Source organism: Procambarus clarkii, chromosome 65 (assembly GCF_040958095.1).
Source record: "Procambarus clarkii isolate CNS0578487 chromosome 65, FALCON_Pclarkii_2.0, whole genome shotgun sequence".
Classification (NCBI taxonomy): Eukaryota; Metazoa; Arthropoda; class Malacostraca; order Decapoda; family Cambaridae; genus Procambarus; species Procambarus clarkii.
Genome location: NC_091214.1, coordinates 20,103,049 through 20,130,610, shown reverse-complemented (window position 1 = coordinate 20,130,610; position 27,562 = coordinate 20,103,049). Strand labels below are relative to the sequence as shown.

The following is a 27,562-nucleotide window of genomic DNA, read 5'->3' as shown; positions in this document are numbered from 1 at the left end:
GAGAGGAGCCAGGCTTACGTTTCTGACTCAAGAGACAGGTGTTCCAGCAACAACGTACTGGGTGACAGACTCAATTGTCTCAACAGGATAAGAACGGGAGTGTACAACATGAAGATTACTGGGAGGGTGATGGACATCAGCCTGGACAGACAGGCAACGTGGAGGGCCAAGAGACTAGGGGAAAGGGAAAGAAGACACAGGAGACATGGCAGACTGGGTAGGGAGACAACTTCAGATGGAGAACCAGGAGAGGGCCCCCTTCGGGACAGAACGTACAGTAAAGTTACAGGGGAGGTGGTGGTGGGTATGTTCGTGTCTAAGGCCTGGAAACGGTTGCGAGACTGAGGAAGGTGGGAAGGACGAGGAGAGGTAGAACGGAACACACGAGCATAGGATACGCCAGCAAAAGGGGTGAGACGGCGAACTTGGCATCTCGCTTCAGGAAAAGGCAGACCATCCCGGTGTTTGAAGTTGAGGACAGCTTCTAGTTTGTAGTGTATACACGAGCAGGAGAAGAGAAGAGACTGAGGAGAAATGCAATCCAAATGGAATAAAGACTTGGCTGACCTGCACCCCCACCCATCACAGAGCCCAGTAAGGGAAGTAATGAACAGTATACTTGTACATGGGTCACAATTGATGGAACAGAATGGTATTCCATGTAATGATAGGGATACCAATCCTGCAATGTTCACTTGACTCAACATGGAATGATAGGGATACCAATCCTGCAATGTCCACTTGACTCAACATGGAATGATAGGGATACCAATCCTGCAATGTCCACTTGACTCAACATGGAATGATAGGGATACCAATCCTGCAATGTCCACTTGACTCAACATCTAACAAGGTGGGCTATCTAGACGAGCCAATTGGTTCAACCATTGCTTGTGCATTCTTCCAATTCATTTTTACTTACTAATAAATATTAACTTGTGAATTTATTTTTACCAGGTTAATTTAAATAATCACTTAAGACTTCTCTTTTTTACTGTGTAAGAAAAGGTAAGTTTATGTATTAACATTTACACATGGGAATATAATACAATCACCACATGTACTGCTCCTTACCAATAATCCAGTACACAAAAAAAATACTTATCAGTGGAGCACTAGTTTGTATCAAAGGTGCAAGCAGCATACCTCTCATAAATAATAGGATCTTCATAATGAACTGCCTCAGAGTGCATGAAACATTTTAACTATTACTACTGAATTCATATAAAAAATACAATAAATTTGTTTAACTTGCCTTAAAGGACAAAATATCTAAAATGCAACAAATAACACAGATTGTTACAGTGAAATTCCAAAGCTTGCAACAAAATGTTCTCACAAAGTTGCATCAATGCCCAATATAACTTACCCATTCCCTGCACTTCTAGTACTGTACAAGCTTTCTTAGCCCCTGCATATATTATCATTCCCTCTACTTACTAGTTACCATTTGTCCTGGATTTCTATCATTCATGAATAGGGGTGTTTTTCCTGGACCACAAAAAAAACACCATACCCTAAAAAAAAACTACTTGGTAAACAATTGGGATGTAGGTCAACTTGTCAAGGCGTGATTGCTGGATGCATAATAATATCCTAGGTCCTTTTGACCAAAAACTAAAAGTCAATATTGCTGAACATGTGCACACTTGCACGGGCACATCTTCAATAAACATTTTGTATTTCACACATCACTCATGAATGATGTTCTAATTCATTTTGAAAGTAGATTGATTCTCCCTGAAGCATTTATCACCCACTGGGAAGAAAAGAAGCTTTTAAGAGTATAGATCATCATCCTCTCCATCTGCACCAAAGTTTCCACCGTGGCTGCTGCCTCCCTGACCTTGTTGATCTGGGAACCGAAAATTGGACCCAAACCCTCGACTCTGCTGAAGCGTCTGGGAGAACATTTCATATTTGCGAATATCATTGTCTGAAACAGAACGGCGAGCATACTTCATAGCTTCTTCAAAGTGATCCCGAGTTATCTCTGGCACAGGGTCTTCTTCCTCCATCTGTCAATACATAAAGAAAACAAGCCGACCTTAAAAATTTTAACTTAATACAGTTTTTTTATTTAAACATGTAGCCTAAGCATTGCATTGCAGTATATTTTTTGTTTTATATTAAATTATAGATTAAAATGATGGCTCTAGATTTTGATACTAACATCCATGTTGTCTCCAGCAGCTCGCTCTCTCTCCCGCTTGATGTCTGCTTCAATAGCCTGCCTGATAGCCAGCTTGCAAGCCCTCTGGCAGATTTCTGTCAGATCCGCACCAGAGAATCCATGGGACACTTTCGCAAGGTAATCCAGATCCACCCGCTGAAATAGTTAAGAAATATAATTTTAGTAATGTAAATATTTCAAAGAAATGGAACAAATTTGTGCAAAGTTAAGACAAAACCAAGTATCCTACCTTAGACACTGGGGATTTCCTCAAGCATGCCTTAAGGATCTGTACTCTAGACTTTTCATCAGGAAGGGGTATGTAGATCAACTGGTCCAAACGCCCTGGTCGTAAAATAGCTGGATCAATAATATCAGGTCTGTTTGTTGCACCGATGATGAAGACATTTTTCTTGGCACCCATTCCATCCATTTCCGTAAGTACCTACATCAGAGAAACAAACTTCATGTCAAGGTTCAAACTACCAAATTTATATTACACCAATTTATTTTATGCTCTAAGATTGTTATAATCATCTCAATTATCTCTTATATAAACAACACTTGCCAAAAAACAAATGCAGTCACTTAATAGTTAATTAACATTCTGCTTTAATTTTATTACACTAATTACAGTACACATTATTCACACATAATACCCTTGGGCAAGCAATTTGATAGTTAAACAAACCAAAATAAAATTGCCCATTTGTATTCATCTATATAAGCATTTACATTTTTAGGAGATTTGCTAAAACAAGTCAATTCCTACTGAATCGTACCCCTCATGTGATTACAATTACCAAGGTCTAAGAACGTTACTACAATAATATGTAAACTAAACCCTACTGGAAATTTAAGATTGAATAAAGAAAACTCATCGAGTCCCATCTGTAATAAAAGTCAAACACAGTACCACTATGTTGATTGGAAGATATGACTGGCCTAATAAAATAAAATGCTACCTACACACACAATTCATAAGAAGTTCTGCAAGGTGCGAAATAAATGTTTGGAATCCTAGCCAATTAAGCAAGTACAATATTACACAAACATTTTAATGTTACCTGATTAATGACTCGGTCAGCAGCTCCGCCTGCATCACCCGCAGAACCTCCTCGGGCCTTGGCAATGCTGTCCAACTCATCGAAGAACAACACACAAGGTGCAGCAGCACGAGCCTAAAAATAAGGTATGCGAGGTAGTTTATTTTATAAAAGTAATATGGTATCATGAAGTTAAAACTTTTTAATGGACAATTTAGATGAATGAATAGGCCACAAGAATAGCAACAGATGAAACAGTATCCCAAGAAATAATAATGACTGAAGATTGAAAAATTTATGCAATAATTAAATGGTATAAAACTAATCGACTTCATTTAAAGAACTACACTGTCTACACTGTATGATATGACACCAAGCGAGTAATATATGGAGGGTTTTTATAAAAAATGCACGTAATAACAGTCATTATGGGGTAATTGTATTTTGAAGATCCAAGAGTGCATAACTTCAAGAAGTAGCAAGAATTACTCAATGAGAAAAATACTAGATATTAAACTTTAAGAGATTGAATAAAATCTTTAACAAGCGAGATGTATACAATATTTTTGTTTAAGATTGCCAAGAATGTGTGGAGTTGCACACCTGGGAGGGGAGGAGTTGCTTAGTGGCATGAGTAAATGATAAAAGGGTAGTAGGATCTCTTACAAGATATGTCCACTCACGAGCATTACAATACTATTTGAATTATTCCTCGTCAATGTGACAGAAATAATGGTTAGCAAAAGAGGAACATATATTGTTTTTATCTGCTGACAAGAAGCAAGCATCATTGAAACCATTGTTACCATGCTCAAAGCTAAAATATTTAAGGATGTAGAAATGCTTTATTCAAATATATTATGCAGAAAATACTGAAGATCTGAGAACATTTTCCAAAGACCAGAAGCATTTTTGGAAAGAACTAACTGGTTCAACCAGCAGACTGGTTGAGTTTGCCATTCTTATGTTATATTTTGGCTATGTTAATCAAAGATTTGTGCGAGACACCCACATATACAGTACATATGTACATCTCGCAAAAACTATTTCTAGCGCTACTTGATTTTTGCATTTCATTATAAATATTAAATATCCACAAAAGGACATGTACAACCACTCTTGTGAGCTAGGTTAATCTAGGTTAGCTAGGACTGGAACTGACAGGAATGAACACGCTCTGGACAAATGCGAAATAAAAATCCACCTACACATCCACACTTGTAAATACTTCTTGTGCATCAACAGATCTAGTGCACTAAGGCATTCCCACTATTGTGAACACTAAATACATTTCACCTTTACCATTCCTTAAAATACTGTAGCTGATTGACTCACCTTATCAAACACATCTCTCACATTAGCTTCTGATTCACCAAACCACATGGTAAGTAATTCTGGACCCTTGATTGAGATGAAGTTAGCTTGACATTCATTAGCAATAGCCTTTGCTAACAGCGTCTTACCTAAGGGAAGCAAAAATATTATACGATATATTAATTGATTACTAAATCAACATTAGCAGAAATACATTTCAACATTTCCGACTTCCTTCACTACAAGAGTTAATTATAGATATGGAAGTAAGGAAAGTATTTAACTACCGGTGTAATATTACAATGAGGGGCAAGCAATTGTGATGGCACATCAATGTTTTAATAACTTGGACCTCCAGTAAATATCTGCCATCTTGAAAAGGGCTTCATGAATTTTTGAGGGAGGGAAGTTGGGGGGTATACTTTTTTTCACATGTTCAAGATATGGATTTTAAAACTTTTTTTTTTTTAATTTTTGTAAGCACAAAAATGCCCAATTCATCCTATATGCATTTAAAGATTTAAAAAACTAGAGACAGACCCCTATTTAAGCAAGATCTGGATGAATTTAATTTAAAAATTTCTCAAAAGCTTAGCTACAGGTCTTACATTAAGCACAAAGATAAGGTTCAAAGTCTTAATGAATTTCTAGACAGTGTTAGGTGTGAAATAAATGCAAGGAGGATAATAAAGTGTCACTCACCACAACCAGGAGGGCCATAGAACAAGACACCCTTGCTGGGGGTCATACCAAACTTGAGGAACTTGTCTGGGTGCTCCACAGGATACTGGACCAGCTCCTACATTAGGGAAACAACACATTGTCAAGGTAATGGATATACCATTTAAAATAAATTTAAAATAGTTATTACACAATATTCCACAAGATGGCCAAACTACTCGGTCATAACATTTTGTTTAAACTCTGCCTCCAGATTAATAGTGATCTTTGAAGAAATCTTACCTGCAACTCTCTCTTAACATTCTCCAAGCCACCAATGTCATGCCAGGTAATGTTGGGCACCTCCACTACAGTCTCACGGAGGGCTGATGGTGTGCTCTTGCCCATGGCAAACCTGAAGTTCTCCATAGTCACTGCTAGAGAATTAAGTACCTGATGGATAAAACATTTTTACAATTTAGAAAATTTATGACCATCTATTGTACATATCAAAACTGATATATACAGGTATATAATCCTTAGTTACAAAAATTCATAAATTTACTCATGCTTATCTAAATGGATTATCTAAAAGCCAAATCCATAAGATTGAAGTCTTGTTTTGAACAAGGAGCACCATATTTGCCGGCGTAAAAGACTCGCCCTCGCATTCAATGCACTTCTATTTTACAAGGATATTTTGTGGGAAAAACTATGTCATCATACATTTATTGAATTATATTTTAAAGTGAATTTTGTACCCCAACTCTTACCTCCTTTAAGATCAGCTTTATAGTTCTTTATATTTTGGGCAAGAATTGCTATACAGGCTGTGAAAATTCTATTTCTGGCTGGGATATTTTGTGTTGGCACGAGGGCGGCGCACCCAGTGGTGGCACACTATCACAACACACTGGTTTTGTCATTTATTCATTGCAAATGGCTGACGGGCAGATGAAAGTTTAACATTCCTTTAAAATTTCTAGGAGCATTTATCATTTAATGAATAAATGCATCTTAAAGATAAGACAATAGTTAAATAATGTATGACATCAGTTGTGGGTTATGTATGCTAGTTAAGGTGGCAAGATGACATGAGTTTCCTTCACAACTGCTGATGTATCGTAAGCAATTTTTTGCAAGTTTGTGATAACAGACTATGGTAACTGCTCGTTTTCAATATTTTATTATTAGCAAGAATTTTTGTGCCCCGCAAACTTACCTAGTATGCTCGTCTGGCTCCCTAGCCTATGGCACTTGGTCTCATCCATAATATGGCAGCATTAGATGCAGGGCAATTTTGTTTATACATTTAAAAATTAAAAAACATGTCTTGTACACCGGCAAATACGGTAATTAATGGTTAGGAAAGTCCACAATTGCCTGTGTGTGTAAATGTGTTGCAAATGTATGATAAACCAACTGCTTACCAAGAAGCAATCAGTATAAACAAACCACATTGCTTTAATTATCACATTTTCATTTATCCTGACTCACCACGATCCATGGTAGAGGTTTGTGGGAAAGCTAATTAAGCTCGCAGAGGGCAGTGTGACCTTGGGAAGGTGTAGCTGATGCCTCTTAATCCAGAGCAAGTCAGTCTATGTGAGAAGGTAGATGGGTGAGCATGTATTTACCTCAAGTTGAGACTGTTTATTATTATTATGGACCTTCCATGAAAAAAATATGCAACTCAAGTGTGTTAGAGGAATGGTATGTTTGTGTATAGACTGTTGTTGACTATTTAATTTCTCAAACTATACTAACAGAAATAATGGTTGTATTATCTCGTCTACTATTATATCAAGTACACTCAAAGATTGCTGCAGTAAAGGTTAATACTGAAGTACAGTAGTACTACACAGCAAGTACAGTAGTACTACACAGCGAGATGTGAACTACTTTTACACAATTAGTCATTACTTTATTTCCAACTTTCATGGGGTGAGGAGACATCAATTCTGAAAAAGGTGAACATTTAAGCTGTTCTGAGAACCTCTTTGGATCTCTCCCTGTTCCCATCCATTTCTCATTTTGTTTCTAAAACTTCTCTAACCATTCCTAAGTCTTTCCCTTGATTTTGACACCATAGTTTTCTTTACTTCTGAGAATTCCCTTTGCCTTGGTTTGGTCACTTTCTATGACAATGTCACATTGTTGCTCACTCTTCCATAAACATTTCTTTACTGTTTTATTTATATAGTCCAAATAGCTGTGTTTACCCATCAAGCAACATTCCCTACCATTGATGATAGTACCATCATTGATGGTAAATGGTAGTCCATCTCTGCTCACATTCATCCCTCATGTCACCACCCTTGTTTTTACTATTCCTTCATACAATAACCCTTTGATTTTTTACCAAAGTATTCCACCCAGATTCTCTAGATACAGTAGGTGTAAAGGTTATATATTCGAGCCTCTACCTTGCTACTCCCTTCCCTCACAAGAGAGTACATGCACAATAACATGAATTCATTCCTTACCTCAGCATCAATCTGGTCATCATCAAGATCAATAAGATCCATCTTTTCACGGATTTGCTGAAGGGCAGCTTCTGAGCAGAGAGCAGCCAGATCAGCACCAACATGGCCGTGAGTCTCGGCAGCAATCTGTTCCAGGTCCACATCATCGGAGAGCTTCATATTTTTGGTGTGAATACGCAGGACTTCAAGACGACCTGAAGACAACAATGGTGAGAAAATTATGGCAATTGAAATATAAAACAATGATACTGCTGTACACTACTTTATTTAATGCCACCCTGCACAGCACAAATTTGTTAATGATATACAATATACAGCTATAGTAATGTTGAGTGTGTACAGATAAATAAGGGCAGGTGTGTGTGTGTGTTTACCTATCAGTGACTACAAGGGAATGTGATTTAGCTCGATGTCTGCCACCTCCTAGCCATGCATACCTAGCACTAATTACCCCTCTAAACATTAAACATTTTCAACATATTTCATTGTAAAATTGTGGATGGAATTGGATTCAACAACCTCTTCCTTCACTGCATTCCACTTGCCTACCACCTGAACAGGGAATGAGAACTTCCTCGTATATCTTCGACACTATTGCATATCCAGCTTCCACCAATGTCCTTGCCCTACCTTCTTTTAATTTAAGTAGACTTCCTTTATCTACCTTATCTATTCCCTTAAGACATTTTATATAGTTATCATATCCTCCCAGTATCTTGTCTCCTCTAGGTTGTGAGTTCTCTCAGCTTGTCCTCATAGGCGAGTCCTTTCAAGTAGCCTTTTGTCTACTCATATTGCTAATTAGCTAACACTTCTTGGAACACACCACCATTAGATGAGGTATAATGTGTTTATTCTTATTAATGTCAATAAATTTTAAGGCTTTACACATCTAAATGCTATTTCAATTAAACATATGAACTCCTTCACTTAACAAGTATAGTTCCTATACAAGTACTCTGCTGCTCCTAATGGCTTCCATTTTACATTGTATAGTAACTTCAAGTATTGAATGTGGACCATTATCTACACATCAAACATTTAGAGATTAAAATGATCAAGTTACAACCCCACTATACCTGTAGTATCTGGGATACTGATGTCAACTTCTCTGTCAAAACGACCAAATCGCCTAAGAGCAGGATCAATAGAGTTTGGTCTGTTTGTGGCAGCCATAACAATAACATGTGAGCGCTGCTTTAGGCCATCCATCAATGTCAACAACTGTGATACAATGCGTCGCTCAACTTCTCCGTGTGTCTGAAAAATACATTATGTCAAGGCCTTAAAATGCTTAATTACTACTGAAACAACACTGTTGTTTAATGTGCTCAAATAACATGACGAATGAGAAGAATCTTCAGCTACATTAATACATAAATTTGAACTTTAATGCACATCAGACATACACCAGTAAGCTATTTTAAGTTTCATGTTAGCCATTAACTCATGGTCTGACATACAAAGTTTACAAATAAAACAAGAGCTACAAATTACATTAATACCTTTTCACGTTTTGGTGCGATGGCATCAATTTCATCTATGAAAATAATGGCAGGCGAATTCTTTTCTGCCTCTTCAAACGCTTTCCGTAGATTGCTTTCAGATTCGCCTGAAAATAAGTTGTTTATATAATAAAAAATTTACCCATTCAGTACCGGCATTTAATTTATAACATTTAAAAGGTTTAACTGTTTTTGTTTTAGATTCAGCTACTCGGAACAAAAGTTCCAAGTAGCACGTGCCATTGTGAGCCCATGGGGGAGGGGGGGGTGAACAAAGAGAAAAAGGGAGAGAGAGAAAGAGAAAAAGAGAAAGAGAAAGAGAGCACCTCTTCCTACTCGCCTTCATGTAACATCACTGCATATCCCCAATACGCCAGCCAACCCAGCCATACGTCTGGGAAACACCCACCATCACCCGGCCCCAGAGCCCCAGGCAGGTGTTTTCTGCAGACTCTGGTTATCTGTGGGGGGGAACTACCAGTTACGCTACCGGCCTCCAATTCCAAGCCTCGGTGACAAAGGATGTGACGACACCAGCAGGGGTACAAGTACTCTTGACCTTGCTCATCACAGTACTGTAGTTCTCTCCAGGTGTTCGGGGTCTACGCACTGTTCCTCCACGCGACGTGTGCCTCCTCACTGCCTTGTGTTCAGGTGTCAGTGTTATGGAAATATTTCGTGTCACCATTATTTTTGGCATTACGCAAGTCTATTTATGTTACTATTTTATATTTTCTCATGTGCTAGCAAAGTGTATGTTAAGCGTTTGTTCATATTTAATATTAGAGAAGATTGTGTTTTCATCTGATCATTCTTTATATCCTGTTCAATTTTCACACTGCAAGGGGCAAAGCAGCACTTTTTTTTTTTTTTTAATTAATACAAGGTGCGAGCCACATTACATCTGCCTAGTATAGCTGCGCTACTGCATAATGCCACAATAGTTTCACACTCTGCAAGGCTGTGTCTGGCACTTGTCAATGATTAGCGCTCGACTCTGCTGACGGTTCTCGTCTTATCCTCAGATGATTCACAGTTTATTTTATTTTATTTTCTTTATTAACATCCACAGAGCCATATTATATCCATATTTGCATCATACATGTAGAACACAAAACAATAATTGTTTAAATCGTCATATGACGATGACTGCATTCCCTTGGCAACATTCATGATAATTGCATTTGTACAATGAATCACAGTAGGGTTTTGTTCATAGGTCAAGGCAAATTCCATTACAGCCACACAGACCTACTATATCTATAGTTGCATCATAAATGTATAACCCAGAAAATAATGGTTTAAAAATCATCATATGATAACAGCATTACCCTGTGAATCAAAAGTTGACAATGTCCACTGTCTAATGGTTAATTATTAGGTAAAAGCAAGCTTTATAATCACCTTTCCAATTAATGGTGTAACCATAATACACAGTGGACCACAAACATGTTATCAAAGTGAAAAGGTCAAATTTTCAATACTGAAGTCTTAACACTTTCGCCCAGCGGTGGCGCCGGACATCGTCACCAAGTTTTGTCTTGTTTCCGCATGGGTGACTCCAGCTGGAGTCTCGAGATAAAATATTTGTATAAACTCCAATTTCTATCCGATCTACTTGGGGATAGTTTACAAATGTTCGCCATGAAATTTACGTTTTCTCTAATAGCCGAAGAGCTTATTTGGGAGAACGGCATGGCAGTGAATCATCGTGGTAAAACAATTGTATTATTGACACGAAGAGTATAATCGACGTAGTTTTTATATTTGTTGCGGTCGAACGCATCCTTATGTAACATTTTATACTTATGTTCTTCTAGAACATTCTATTGCAAACACATTGGTACAAAAATGAAATATGTACATCGAAAAATAATGTCAGGACAGTGAATTGAATATACACTTTTCAATGCGGGTTTCGCCGATATGCCGCCGCGGGTAACACTTCGGCCACTTCCCACACTCTTGTGGGTGGCTGCGACATTGATTCTATATATGTATATGCATATGTCCGTGTAGAGAATTTTATTGTGATTTCAGTGATACCAAAATTAACCCTGTAGGACAAGTATGGAGTTGATAACCCTGAAGATAGTAGAAACATTTCGTTGCTGTCTGGCGCTCACGGCTAGTGATCGACGTAGTTTCTTATTTGGTGCTGATCTAACTTATGTTTTGGTGACATTTTATACTTATGTTCTTCTAGAACATTCTATTGCGAACACATTGGAACAAAAATGAAATACGTACATCGAAAATTAACGTCAGGACAGTGACAAGAGTATACACTTTTAAATGTTGCCGCTCGATCGCCCGAAACGCCAATCCCACTTGGGGAAAGTTTTTTTTCTTCATTCGCTGGATCACAAAAGTGTTAATATCCTTAAAATGCAGTCACAATTTGCAATATCTACAAAAACTTCAATTTGCAAGACGAGGCAGAATATTTTATTTATATAGAATATAGATGGCAGGGAAGTGGCCTTGGCACTGATTACCTTTATTTATAATACCGTTAGAGCATGAACTGACAGTTAAAGAAAAGGCCGAGGTGCAGGTGTGCATGAAAGCAGGCCAGGGACCAGGCTTCAACCCAAGTTATTCCGCAATGACAGGAATGATAATGTCATAATTTATATTACTAAGAAAACATATCTACAAATTCACTGAAGTTGGTAGAGGGATGAATAAAGATGTTATACAACTCCAATTGATAGTTAACCTATTGTACAAGTTAATTATTTAATTATTAATTAACATTTGCTACAGTTTCATCAGGCAATGTTGTATAAAACCATTTCATCAAGAAATATGCCCTTTTCTCAAGGGAATACTTACATATTTTGACATCACAACACGATGCCAGGATGTACATTATGAACAGTATATCAAAAATATACTAACTGTAAAATGTAAGTATAACATATATTTCTAATAAAGTGGTGCAGTATGCTTGGCCAATAAAATAGTTTCAAGCATGCACACTACTCAACTGTGAATGATTTCTATCAGAAACAGGATACCTTTTCACACCTTTACATGTAATATAGTAATGTACGAAACCATACCACTACCGAAGAGGAATGGTGATAATGCCTTTTTTTTTTAACCTTTCTACAGGTAAAAGATAGATGTCAATCATTTATCATGGTTACAAAAACATTTTTAACCATAAAAAATGTGAAGTGTGAAAATGTTCATAAATCTGTAAATATATATTTTTAACTGTACACCTTGTGATGGCTGCACAGCTTAATGTCCACAGTACCAGGTCTCTGAACAGGCTGCTGGCCATTGATGTAGAAATCACAGCCTAGCTGAACAGATACACTTTCAAGGTACATCAAATTACCCTTTGAATGACTAAAAAGGACATTAGATATGCCCCTTACATTTAGACAGTGTTGAATACCCTTGGGCCAAACATGTTTCATTTGATCATTTTAGAACATTGAAATACAAAACCCATAGTAAGCTTGTAGCTTCACTATTTAATATAAACTGAAGTATGAAAGAGGGCAGTCAGGAGCTGAAATTGTTAGTAGCAATTCATTCACAATATTCAAGTAGGGGACGGAGAGAGAAAAGTTATGTATTATTTTTGCCTACCTGCTAATTTAGACATAATTTCTGGGCCATTTATCAGGAAGAAGAAAGCTCCCGTTTCATTAGCAACAGCTCGTGCAATGAGCGTTTTTCCTGTTCCCGGGGGTCCATATAATAAAATACCTGCAAGAAAAAAAATCATTACTTTTCATTTAAATAGTCAAATATGCTATTCGCTGAACTATTAAATCTTTATACAACACTCAACTTTAAGCAAAATGGCAAAAATAATCCCCACAGCTGAAGAAAACCAAACTTATAAAATTAATGATGCCTAATACAGGTAAGGTAATTATCAAGAGAAAACACTAAGGCAATGTGACTATCACTTTGAAGGGATACAAGGACAGTCAAGGACTGGTGGCCAACTCTGAAGACTGGTTATTGATGCAGACCTTGCCAGAAGTGAGGAGGCTTCAGAAACCTTCACCTGCACATGAAGTTTAATGCAGTTTGTTCAACTAGTACATGCAAATGTATGACCAGCTCACCTCTTCATTTTAATACCTAGGAATAACCAGTGTGGTGTATGGGTGTGCTAACCCCTCTACACACCACCTCAATGTGCAACCAGCCTCTCATCACATGCCTTACAGGGATCCCAAATGAAAATTGGCCTGGAAACTCTTCCTTTCATTAATATAAAGGATAGGTACATTCAATACTAAAAAAAAATTCACTACATTATTCCTCTATTTTACAATGGGTTGTTGCTTCCCTACCCAACTCGACTGACAAATGAGGTACCATTAATGAATAACTAATATCAGGCAGCAAGCTTTATGCACTTTTTTCTCTCTAGGGAGTGGGGCCCCGACAGCTGAATGGACAGCGCTTCAGATTCATAGTCCTGAGGTTCCGGGTTCGATCCCCAGTGGAGGCGGAAACAAAATGAGCAGTTTCTTTCACCCTGATGCCCATTACCTAGCAGTAAATAGGTACCTGGGAGTTAGACAGCTGCTACGGGCTGCTTCCTGGGGGTGTGTAACAAAGAGGAGGCCTGGTTGAGGACCAGGCCACAGGGACGCCAAGCCCCGAAATAATCTCAAGATAAGGGATCATAAATCAAAGCATGTTCCCTGGGATGGTACCAAGATAAAAATTTCATGTACTTTGTCATGAACAAACTCAAGCAGCCTGATAAAAACTCACCTCTTGGTGGTTTAACACCAATGGCCTTGAAGAGAGAGGGATGGCGCAACGGCAACTCCACCATCTCTTTGATTTGAGCCAGTTGTTTTCTGCACCCACCGATGTCATCATAACCAACTTCATTTAACTGTTCCTCTTCCTCCTGTGCACAATGAAGCCAATAACAAGTGTAAATTAAGCTTGCAATACATGCAAATTTTTTGACAATGCTAACTATATAGTATTCATCAACATTTTTACCATTTCAAAAACATTGTCACTACAAACTTCCTTTATTAGTGTAAGTACAATTTTTTCTAATTTAAACCAATTAAGCAGAAATTAGCATTTCCAAAGTATTTTGGGTAAAAATACAGGACAACCATAACCAGACTTGTTCATCACAGATATATTTCTCAGCAACTTACTGTACTTAATACTTCTTATCCACTAGCCAGTCAACTTTCAAATCTTGCTCCCAAAGTTCTCTTATTTTGACAAATGTATAATACGTGGCATCTGATAATTCAAATCCTGGCACATTACCACTTCTCCATGACTTCAGCCAAATTTTCTACACCCACTATTTTTACTCCAATATTCAATCATTTCTGCATGTACCTCATCACCTACAAATTTCTCACATTTCGGTTTCTTTACCAATTTACTGGAATCACTTCCATATAATATCACCCATCATATGATTTTACATGTTTCTCAAGCCATCAAATCCAACCATCTTCACTGGTAAAGTAAGTAAAATGTCTTAAAATGCCTCTGGAATATAGCAACACTGGCAGAAAAAAAAGATGCTGAAATGATGCATATTAATGCAATTATGAGCAATCCTCCCCCCCCTAATATCCACCAGGCCAACCCTACGTTCGACAGTAATACACATTTTTTCTAAACTATATTTTTTATGTAAAACCAGACATGTTCACAGATACTATTCTGGTGTTTGTTGGCATCCCTCCACCATGGTGGAGTATGGGGTGGCCAGGTATTATGACAGTACCTGGATCATACCTGGAGTGGGTTCTGGGAGTTCATCTACTTCCCAAGCAGTGAATTGTAAGCTCAATATCCCACCTTGCAGGGAAACTACTATCTTTATGGTAAACCAAGCCACCCAACACATGGATTATTACCATGATTAGTACCAATGGCTTTCCATGCATGGCAAGCCAGTGGTACTACTGTATATATCTAACTATCTAGTATAAGTAATTCTCTCTTCCCCTTCCTCCCCCCCCCCTTCTACATGTATGATGGCTCTTACTACTTTACAGAGGTACCATGGATTGTAAGCTCAACATAATGCCTTGCAGGGGTACAAAATTTGTCTTTGCAAAGCGAGCAATCCCAGACACTTCGTAACGCTCGACACTGTTGTGAGCACCCATTATGGATTATTGGGAATCCACTCAATAAACCATTTAAATTGCTGGAACTGACTCAAAACCCAAAATCTATATTTCCTAAAGTGCAGGCAGGAGAGATACATAATTTACACATGGAAAATATTAGAAAGGCTGGTCCCAAATCTGCACACAGAAATAACATCACATGAGACCAGAAGGCATGGCAGGATGTGCAGAATAACCTTGTTGAAAAGGAGATGTGCAACAGGTACTCAGAGAGAACTTATCAACATCAGAGGCCCGAGACTGTTCAACACGCTTTCCACTACACATACGGCTCATACATAACTGGCCGACCCCTCACAGTGTTGAAGAAAGAACTCTTGAAACACCTCCAAAGGATATCTGATCAACAAAGCTGTGATTCATACAGTCACGCTGCAAGCACCCTCAACCAACAGCCTGGTTGACCAAGCCATCAATCAGGAGGTCTGGTCAGAGATCAGGCCACAGGGAACTTGACCTTTGGATTCACCACAAGGTAAGATAACCCCTACATACTAACACATGATACAGCTAGGGTAATAATACTATTTAATATCAATAAATGCAGCAACATATGTTAACATGTGCAAGTACAAATATTTAAAAAAAAAAAAAAAAAAAAAAACTATAAAAGACCATATACTTTCCGATTCATAATTGTTTCTTCATAGTTTCAAAGGTGATCTGACCGAGACTAACATCTTAGAATGAGCATCCCCATTAAAAGGCATGTAAAGTTAGGAGGAAATTGCTAAAATACTGCATCTACAATTAGTGCAATCTTTAAACCTCTTTTTATGGGAAAATTTATTACAACTTCCAAAAATATTTGCCCCTTTCCAATTTGGAGCAATCTCTTTAATTAACAAAACAATGCGTGTGTATAGTTCTGTCAGTGAAACTTTCATAATGAACCCTTAAATGTTATTACTGTCCTTGCAGTCTTACTTTAATAAAGATTCATTAAAATTGAAGAACGCTTATTTACCAAAGACTGACTTTTCATAATACTTCCTCCCATGAACTTTCAAAATGTCCTCCACCTACTTTATAATTTGTTCTATTTACTTAAATATTTAATTTTCTGTAACTAATAAATTCAAATACTTTTAAATCATATTTCCATTATCTTTTTCCTCCGTCTCATTGGCTTGTCCACTTTTGTTTATCAAGTGCACTTGCCACTGGCTCATCCCACAAATACACTTCCTTACATCGTTCTACCAGATTCAATATGTATAACCTTCTAGAGCATCACGTTGCATAATAAGCATTTCAAACCCTTGTTACAGCTCTGGTTATTTTCACACCAAACTATGAAAGCACATTAACCTGAATAAAATGTAATCAGCCAAATTATACCTCTAAAGAATTTGTTTACCTGTACAGTGGAACCTCGGTACACAAACTTAATTGGTTCCTGAAAACTGATCTATACGAGTAATAAAAAAAAATTCCCGAAAGGACAAAGGTAAATTGGATTAATCCATTCCAGACCACAAAAACACATACTGTATATTAATACAATACATAAATGAAATAAATGCAAATACTGTAAACACTTTACTTGCACTAAGGCAAGTTGACTGCATATTTGAAAGGCAGCGAGGCAGAGGAAGAGATGTTACTCCTTGACAGGGTTTACTCTTACCATTATACCTTTGTCAGGGATATTTTTCAAGAAAACTTTGCACTCCCTCCCCCCCCCCCCCCCATTTTGCACACGTTTCTTTTACTAGAGAACTAGATTTAGGCATGAAACTCAGTAGCAAGAGCAGACATGTGGGCACCACTTTTGTATTTTGCAACAGTCCTTTTTTTTTCATCGCAATCATCATTCTAACTCATTTTCTTTTTGCTTGGCTCTTATAGCTAACTTTCTTAGGTGCCATGGTGACTAACACTAAGAATATTAAAATATGCAAGAAAACACGAGAAAGTTTAGAGAAATCTAGTGGTAGTGTGGACTGCACGACAGCTACTGGGAAACTGACTCACCTGGGATGCGTGTTTATGTTTGAGTGCTGAACAAACGGTCTACTACCAAACATGAATACAATGTTCAAGCGCCAAACTGTTCAAGTACCGAGATTCCACTGTAGTTTGTATGTAACCAATTTTACTCTAATCCCTGTTGGTGAATAGGTTTGTCTGCTGATAACCTATCTAAAATGCTGCCGTTAACAGCTGCCTGCACACCCACACACAAGCAATTATACTAACAATAATACCACAATACTAACCTCACGCTTCACTGGTTCACCCTCACAGTAAATAACAGTGTCTTGAGATACAATGCAATATGGTGCTGGGTCGGTTTCTACCACTTTAAACTCTACCGCTCTCATGCCACCACGCACAAGAAAGAGGTCACCTTTGTGGATGGGCCGATAAGCTTCCAGGAAGTAGGGTTTCAGGAACACCTAGACAAGGCAGATGGTTGTCATATTAGTTTAACAATTACATAAAAACTAAACTAAAAACCTTGTTCACAAATTTCTGACAGAAGGCAAACAGCATAAATGATTTGTGGTTAAGCTTATAAACCTACAGAAAATAATTATGTAATTCCAGTTGGAGTTCACTCATGGCACTGTATAAAAATTATAAATGTAATTTCCCATAAATCTGAACCCAATATAGTCTTGTGAAGGATCTTGCAGAAAAATGTTGGACATGTTCTAAAACCGCCATTTATATACTAAAATTGTTAAATTAATTAACAAATGTATAGCATAATTTGTTGTACAGTTTTAAGAATCATCAGACCTATATATTACAATTATGGTATAAAGCAAGTTTAACTGGGTGTTATGAGCACAGGTATGAGAAAAATAACAATTGCCCATTATCAAAACTAACAGCCAGGAGTATTTACGTGATTACACTCTTGAGAATGAGCTAAATATTTACCTTGTATAGGTGCCATCTAATTAAAACATGGCTGCTTAAAATCAAGCCCTACTTTACAGCACTAAAAAATGTATTTGTACTTTTAAGGCTATGGTGAGCTGTTAGATTTGCATCTATATAGTGCTCCTAGAGGATAATTAAATTTTCCACCATTTTGGCTGTACCCATGTCTAAACTTAGCTTTGGCTGTGTGACCCATAATATACTAAAGTGAGTTACCTGATACTTAAATGACTCATGATTAAAGCATTCAAAGATACAGTATAACTGGTTTCACTTCAAAACTGCACGTACAGTACTCTAAACTTTGTTTACCAATAATATTTCTACTCTATTTTTGCTCAATATAAATTATGCTAAAGCTATTGGAAGAATTCATGAACAGAACAGTGAGAGAAATAAGTAAACTTGCAATCATGTATTCTGAAATTTCAGGACACTACTCACCTCAAAAATATTACCAGTGAGACCTTCCTACCGTGTCATCAATGGGCAGAACATGAATACGCTTGCCATACTTCACATCTGGGCATGGCTGAATGGCAACAATATCCCCCAAACGAATGCGGAGATTGTTTCTCACCTGCAAGATTATTTACATAAGTTACCGTAGTAGAATATTTTCAAATATCCAAATTAAAAATATTAACTGGTCCTTACATCATAACCCAATTTCTTACAGCATGTGATAGAAAAGAAACTATCTGGAGGAAACAAGAAAGGCCAGACAGACGCACAACATTTACACCAATTCATTTGCCAAATCTTAAAAATTACAACGCATTACTGAGAAGCACCACTAACACATCCTTGACAGCAGGGTAATGTATGCACTTGGTACACACATTCTTCAAAGCTCTCCTAGTTACAAAGAAAACACTAACAGCACTACTCCTCCCAAGCTACTGTACTGTCACTTAGCATTCATGCCCTACCACATCACATGCACTGTTCACCCCAACTAGAGCCAGGATGTGTGATCTCTCTACCCAGGTTGTGAGTGACAGTACCTATTAACCACCAGCAAAGAGTGTCAAGGACATACCAATAAGAACTGTTGGAGCTATCACAAGAACGAATGTGTATATTACTCTAATAAATGAAATTAACAAATTTAGTCAATTTTATGAGTAGAAAAAATATACAAATGCGAGTTAAACCAGAATTGCAGTACAATCAACACCCTGTAATAGCATCTATCATATACAATTATATTTTAAGAATTATTTAATCCAAAGGGGATTTTCTACCTTTAAGACCCAGAGATTTTAAGTAAGAGTTTACTGTATTATAACTAGAAAACTAATACAACTGAATAACCAAACCTACCTAGCTGTTGAGACTCCATAATACAGTTACCTCGTGTACACAAACTATCACAAAATCTAACATGCACAATACTAAAGAGACTGAGGATACATGGTATAATTTTCTTTAATGAACTCTCCTGAATAAGACAAACATTAAAATAAGGTGGAAATACGTTCAAGTATTAAGTGTGCATGCAATACACAGCCTCTGTTAAATCATGGATATTTTTTTTTTTTAACAAAGTCCATGATACAAGTACAGAACTGTGTTCAGCGAAGATCTAAACAGCCCTTGCGATGATGAATTGATTGACTTTGCTACCTTATCAGTGCAACTGTCAAATCATAACACAAAGACCACTACTTACTACACGGTTCATGCGAACTTTGTCGTCGGACATGGTATCATCGGAGAGCACAATGCAGACCGTCTGCTTGCGCTTCTTGCCTTTGATGAGCACTGTATCACCTCGGAAGAGTTGGAGCTCGTCCATTTTGGCCTGGCTGAGTGCCACAACAGAGTTGTCATCGTTGACGGCATCTTCCACAATGAGGCGGTTTGGCTTTTTCTTCTCCTTCAGTATAGCTGTTGCTAAGTCTTCCCTATAAAAAGTATGTAAATAAGGATAAATTTTTAAACAGGTAAAATAACAGAATGGACACCTTGAATCCACGTATACAACATATGTAAATTGTGAGATATCATATGTACATACGTGTGTATGCACAGTTATCTTATAGTGCATCATACCAAAACATACTGACCAGAGTAATTAATGCTTGCACATGAACCGAGAGCAACAGGTGAACACTAAATATCACCCATAATGTATACATTAAAAGCTTACTAGCCACAAGGGTGGAGAAAAGATGATAATTTTCCAGCCAAAGAAAGCTATCAGTCAAAACTACATAATGTATATTCTAAAATCTAATTTAATATATTGTTTATCAATATTAAGAAACTGTTGGAGTAGGCCTAAAATATCATGGAGTGCCACAGAATGTATACAACAGCACACCATCCAGGTAATTACCTATGTGTAATTACCTACTGTACCTGTAGTTACAGGATGAGAGCTATGCTTATGGTGTTTCAGTACTGTCATATGACGCTTTGAAACTACAATACAGTACTAACGATTGTGGCATCTACGCCTCTGTCTCTCAACTTGTTCAACCAGTCTACCACTGTTAGCAAAGGTAAACTTTCTAATGTTTTTCTGCAGCTTTTATTTCCTTAGTTTGATCCAATGTACTCTTCTAGAAGTTTGCTTTCAAGTTGTCAATTTTGCAGATTCCTGTTGCTATTTTGTAAGTGATCATTAATACTAAAAAGGGAAGCTAACAAAACTGAAGTAGTCAAAGGAAAATAATATGAATACAATAAAAACGTGATACTTAAGATGACAGGCAGTGACCATTACATTATGGAGTCTGTACTTATAGCAAGCAGTACAGTAGTTAATTTACATTAATAACAGAACGGAAATAATATGGAGTAATATAGAAAGTAACAGGAAAATAGCAAAGTATAATTTAAGGTTAATGGGGCCAACACTTAAAATAAAAATGGACCATAATTTGGATATTGTTAATTCTTAGATTAATTTGATTGTTGGACGTTACGAAACAATATGTAAAACATCTTGTTGATGTTAGCAGTTACCACAAATTGTGAATACTGTAAACCAAAGCAATTTCGTTTAGAGTAAGTGGGCTAGCGTGTGAGAAAATGAAGGTTGTCTTTCGGCAAACAGAATTGGCTTCAAATGTTGGGTGGTATGTGGAAGATCATCGTTTTATATGAGAAAGATGAGTGGACCAATGCAACCTGCAGAATGCCAATATTTAATGGCAGTGGGAGAAGTGGTGTACATTCACTGAAACATACTGCTGCCTGTCATGGACAACACCTAGAGTAGTCATGGGAATCGACCTGCTTTCTGCCTCAATGCTGAGGAAGTAGTGAGGTATGTACAGGTAGTGAGGTATGTAAAGGTAGAAGTGAGGAACTACTTAGCAACGTCAGAGTAGCAATAGATATAGAATTCGGTCCAAGTGAGGGATCCCAGTCATATAGGGCATTATGCTGGCCATTATGCTTGGAATGGAAACAACTGCCACCATTTATTAGGTAGCAAAAGGTGGTAACTGACAAAAAACTTAATTATACTTTAATTCTTGCACTTAAAGACCAGAAGTCTTGGGTGGTATATAATTACTTTTATGTTTAGTAAGCAAAAAAAACCAGCGTTGAATGTAATGAAACGCCATTTTCTGGGCGAGTCCCGCAGGCTTCCCGGAGCTATCCCAGGCTGATATGCTAATGTCAGACTTTGGCATCAGTCATGTGTATGGAGTTCTTAGGCCTACCGGGGACCACGGCCAGAACCGGGCCCCCTCAGAGAGGCAAGGGGAGCAATGGCCTATAGAAGCCCCCGTGTGGTTGGAAGCATTCTATGTCTGCCATCGACCGGAACAGGCACCCAGAAAGGTAAGCGCCTCAAAACAAACCACTATTCTGGTTAAAATTGCTACCAAAAACCGAACTAGTAGATAGAACTCCCCAACCGAAAACAAGCAAACTAGTGTGACGTCACACACCGCCGCGTTGCTGTCTGCGCAGCTCCCCCCTTCCCAGAAGGGGGAAGGGGGAGCCCCCCCTTAATTCACTTGTGTTTGATAATTTTTTACCATTTTGGAAAATAATTTTTTTTCCTCCCTTCCTATTTATGCTACAATGCTGAGACTTGGACCAGATGAAGCCCTTTTCATATACAACTAGTCAAAAAAGTTTGATTGAAATCGAAATAGTTTTCATTGATTGCATATTTTTGGCATATTTGGAACTGAAGGCCCCTTAAGTACTAATATTGGGAAGTGGGTAGTACAAGATACACAGTTTGAAGCACAAGGTAGGAAACTATGAGGATGAAATTAGGTACACTTTGGTTTTACTTTTGAACAGGGGATGATGGGTTGGACAATTTTTTAATTCATCAGGGAGTGTGTTCCAAAGACTGGGCCCTTTGATTTACATGGAGTGTTTGCACAGATTTAGTCTGACTCCGGAGATATCAAAGATTTATTATGTTGTGGTGCTCATGGGTTCTATTACACCTGCCATGGAAAAGTTTCAGTTCAAGATTAGTATTTAGAAACAAGGTTTTGTATATGTAGATAGCACATGAGAATATGTGGAGTGCGTGTGTTTAGCATGTTAAGAGACTTAAACATGGCTGTTGTGTCTGAAGACAGCAGATTTTTGCCGAGTAATGATAGGCTTGAGGTAATTTGCAGTGGTTGAACCCCATGCACAGATATTGTATGCAAGATAGGGATAAATTAGTGCATAGTATAACAGAGGAGAGCAGAATTGGGAATATAATATACTGTATCTGATTTTAGCAGGTATACCGACCGTTTGAGACTTTTGGCTGTGTTGTATGTGGGTGCTGAAGTTCAGTCTATGTCTTGTCTATGTATAGGTCAAGGCTACTTTTTTTTTTTTTTTTTTTTTTTTTGGTAATGTTAACATTGTCAATCTGAAGTTGAATTTGATTTGATTTACTACCAAATTTACTACCGAATTAAGGTAATGACCTACAATAAAAAATGTAGTAGGTCTTTTCTATGTTTACTGTAAGTTTGTTGGTTGACATCCATGAGTGGACCTTCTTATTTTTAATTCATTGTTGACAATATTTAGTGTGTGGGGGTTGGGGTCAGAATAGATGAAGGTAGTATCATCAGCAAATAATGTAGTATAGGTTTAACAATGTTAAAAAACATGTGGCATCATTGCTGTATGTAAGAAATAGAAGTTTCCAAGATGCTGCCCTACGGCACTCCTACTGCCAATGGAGGAGTGGGGAAGGTTATGCTATTGATGGCTTCATACTGGTATGTCACGAGATAGAAACGAACATAACCCAGAGCAAGGCCTCTTATACCATTGTGGAGAAGTTTAAGAGGCCCTGATCCAATTTCCACAAACTTGCTCAAGCTGATATTTTTTTCTGCATATTCGACATGGCAAATGTACCAACTTTTGATAATGTATCAACATCGTAACATGAACAAAAAAAAAAAAAAATGTGAATATTTAAAGCTGTCTCAAAGTTATAGCAAAATTTTTAGTTCAAGTTCTCAGCATTATACATGATATTTCTACTGCATGGATTTCCTTGTAAGTTTCAATAAACATTGCTTGGCATTTATACTCAATATGTGAAAGATGTAGGTCAATTTGTGTCGAAATGAAGTCAAGAAAAAAATAGTCCCCCCAAACAAAATATAATAAGGATAATGTGTTAAGAGGATATACAAGTATACTTATATAAGTGATAAAGCCCTCATCTGGTCCCCATTCAGCAAAACAACCTAAGAGACTAAAGAAAAAAAAAGTTTGAAATCTGAAAATAATTAAGTTCTGCCACCTGTGGCTGATTTACAAGTTGACCAATTTCATTCCAACTTCACACACAGTACTTAGTGATGGGTATGTATTCTCCAATATGTAGACGCCACAACAAAATCAGATAAACATAGGAGAGAAGAAAAAATCCCCCTCTATACAACAAATTTGGAGGACAAATATTAGCACTGGGCAATGTATTTATACAATATAAAAAAATACAGCAAAATGACATACACGCTCATTATTATTTGTGTGAAATTTTGCTCTCCAGGTGGCAATCAGCATTCCTAGAAGGCACCAGCTGCATATCCACTTTGTGGACTCTCCTTACTACTATTATTCTTCCATGCGTCAGACAGGTGCTTGCATCTCTTTATCCCAGAGTTCCAGTAAATTGGTGGTGTTATTATCTGTACTGGTTGTGCATGGCTTAATAAAATTCTCATAAAACCCCAATTCTTAACATTATTGGGATGAAATTTTCATAGAGGCTGATGCCATACAATGCGAGATGTTTTACCACACAGTACAGTATTACATTTTATTTTTGGACGAATATTTTTGGGATATAGGCCAAGAGGTTGTTATGGTTTACAGTATCAAAGACCTTTCCCAGGTTAATCAGAGGCCAATTGGGAACTCATTTTTGTCAAGGGCTGTACTCGCTTAGTTGTGTTTGTGGGGGTTGGGCTTTGGTTCTTTGGTCCTGCCTCTAAACTGTGTAGATTATATTAAGCAGACAAATAATGGCATCATTGGTATGCTTTTGGGAACGAAAGCCAAACTGGCTTGGACTTAACATGTTGAGTCTTACAAAGTAGGAATAGAACGGTTTGTAAACAATTTTTTCATATATTTGAAAATATAGGTAGATTCGATAATGGTCTAATTGTTTATGTCAGCAGTCTCGCCTTATTTATGAACTGGCGTCACTCTTGCTTTTATAAGGACATCAGGAGAAGTACGACACTCGAGAGATTTGTTCAATAGCAGACCTATGGGTGGAACAAGAGCAGGGGCAGCACACTCATATATCCAGAAGTCACGACCTCTCTGTACGGTGCAGTTGCACCTCCACAGATCTCCAGTATCGGCTATTGATACTGGTAATGGCTCCAAAGGGCCACCACTTACGGGCTATTCATGCCCGTGCTACCTTTTGGGTGGCTTAATCTTCATCAATCAATCATCTTGTATATCATAGATGGTATTTAATTCATGTTCCCAGCTTTGGTTTTAAGAGATTGAATTATGGATATAATGTGTCGGGCTTACTGGTAAAAGGCATAGTGTTAGGATAGCTGCCGGCGAGATATGTAGTAACGTGTTCGAGTCTGATTTTTCTGGCAAGGTTAGTACCAACTGATAAAAGAAGCTATTGAATTCAGTTGCAATATTAAAGTGTCACAAATGTGTAACCATATTTGTAGTTTTATCTGTTTATTATGCGACTTGTTTAGACCCTTAGATGTTAGAGATGGCGTTCCATGTACTTTTCATATTTCCTTTTGCTTCTTTAAATCTATTCTCATAAAAAGAAGCTTTGGCTCTTTGTATTATATTGGTAAGCACTGATGAGTATCTTAACTACTACTATTGTAACTAGGCCAAAGTCAATGTTTCGTTTTCATATTCGTGTTTCTTGTTAATTGCTTTAAGTATGCCACTTGTGAGCCAAGGGTTGTTTAACCTTGTTTTATTTGGTACCTTAAATATGGCTAAAATATGCCATCTTTAATTAAGAACTTATTACACCATGAGCCCGTCCTCGACATGTTTACTAACAGTGCGTAAAATAAAACTTAGAGATTCACTAGGTACACACAAGCATTGCTGGCCTGGTTAAGGTAAAATTATACCTTTATTAGGAAGCAAATTTTGAACTTTCAAGGTTGGACTACAACAAAACCATTGAAAGAGGCCATACTGGCCATGTGCATGTGTAGGATTGCAACAACTAAGCTCATGGAAACAGTGGGGTACAATTATTCAAATTATAATCTACAGTTGTATATCAGAACAAAATGCATAGCATTAGGTCAGCTTGGATAGGTCTTATAACCCATGGCTGAACATGGGTTATAAGACCTATATGGTATGATGCAGCTTTGGTATAATGCACCCGTGGTATGATGCAGCTTTGGTATAATGCACCCGTGGTATGATGCAGCTTTGGTATAATGCAACCGTGGTATGATGCAACTTTGGTATAATGCAACCGTGGTATGATGCAACTTTGGTATAATGCAACCGTGGTATGATGCAACTTTGGTATAATGCAACCGTGGTATGATGCAGCTTTGGTATAATGCAACCGTGGTATGATGCAACTTTGGTATAATGCAACCGTGGTATGATGCAACTTTGGTATAATGCAACCGTGGTATGATGCAACTTTGGTATAATGCAACCGTGGTATGATGCAACTTTGGTATAATGCAACCGTGGTATGATGCAACTTTGGTATAATGCAACCGTGGTATGATGCAACTTTGGTATAATGCAACCGTGGTATGATGCAACTTTGGTATAATGCAACTGTGGTATGATGCAACTTTGGTATAATGCAACTGTGGTATGATGCAACCATGGTATAATGCAACCGTGGTATGATGCAACTTTGGTATAATGTAACAGTGGTATAATGCACCCGTGACCAAAAATATTAGTTTGAGTCATGAGGACCAGTCTTGAGCAGGTTCCCCATGACTCACCCGCCTGAGTCATGGACCACACTCACCTACACAAGGAAGTTATAACAACTTCAAACACAAGAAAGTTATTGTTATAACTTCCAACACAAGAAAGTTATAACAATAACACCGCATCTTAACAACAGGACCATGCTAAGACAGCTAACAAGGTGCAAGTCATGACCCGTGTTGGATATAGTGACCCTCCTGCAGCAGGTGGTGCCTGCTGGAGGCCAGGGCCCAGTACTGGGGCCCATCATGGCCCAGGTAGTAGGTGGTGTTAGAGGTGGCTGGCGTGGACGTGTGGCGGGCCCGTCGTGGACACGTCCAGGGGGCCCAGAGCGGGGCCCGCCGGGATCAGCTGAGCGGGACCCCGTCCTCTCTCCTGCCTTTGTCTCCTGTAAACACCTTCAATTCCGGGACTAATATCGGCCAGCGCCGCACACTTGCCGCACCCTGAGGCCCGCCATGCTTGCGGGAGGCGGGCTGCGGCTCCCGCACCCGCAGCAGGAGGCCAATAGTGGCGTAAAGTGGTGGAGGGAAGCACGGCCTGCTCGCCCAGGCTCCCGAGGTGACGGAGCAAAATTGAAGGTAGATTGACGCTGCTTCGCCTCTCCCACGGCACCCACACCGCCTCCCCTTCCACCTGTCCCAGCACGCACGAGGCAGCACCCGGCCACCTCCGCACTCCCCACATCTCACTACACATCCAAATAACCACTGAAAAACTGTCATTCCCGCCTGTAATGTTGGTCAAATGTGCGACACCCCCCCTCCAACCCCTGCGAACCCTCAGCCACCCGGCTCTCCCACACCAGCCTCAACCCCTCACTTCACTCTCACTTCTCCGGCGACAAAAATGGCACCAAAGCCCACCACAACCTACTGTTCGG

At 38.2% G+C, this 27,562-nt stretch overlaps 1 protein-coding gene across 1 annotated transcript; it reads right to left on the bottom strand.

The window, feature by feature from the left end:
• Window positions 1–975: 975 nt before the first annotated feature.
• LOC123771085 (transitional endoplasmic reticulum ATPase-like) lies at window positions 976–27,154 on the bottom strand. Its single transcript, XM_045763407.2, is given in 17 exon segments — window positions 976–2,018; window positions 2,174–2,329; window positions 2,424–2,618; window positions 3,241–3,354; window positions 4,555–4,682; window positions 5,236–5,332; window positions 5,497–5,646; window positions 7,680–7,873; window positions 8,759–8,939; window positions 9,185–9,291; window positions 12,794–12,913; window positions 13,943–14,084; window positions 17,574–17,753; window positions 18,691–18,717; window positions 18,719–18,826; window positions 19,922–20,156; window positions 27,120–27,154. Coding segments are annotated over 17 exon segments (2,394 nt in total). The 5' UTR covers window positions 27,140–27,154; the 3' UTR covers window positions 976–1,778.
• Window positions 27,155–27,562: the final 408 nt, after the last annotated feature.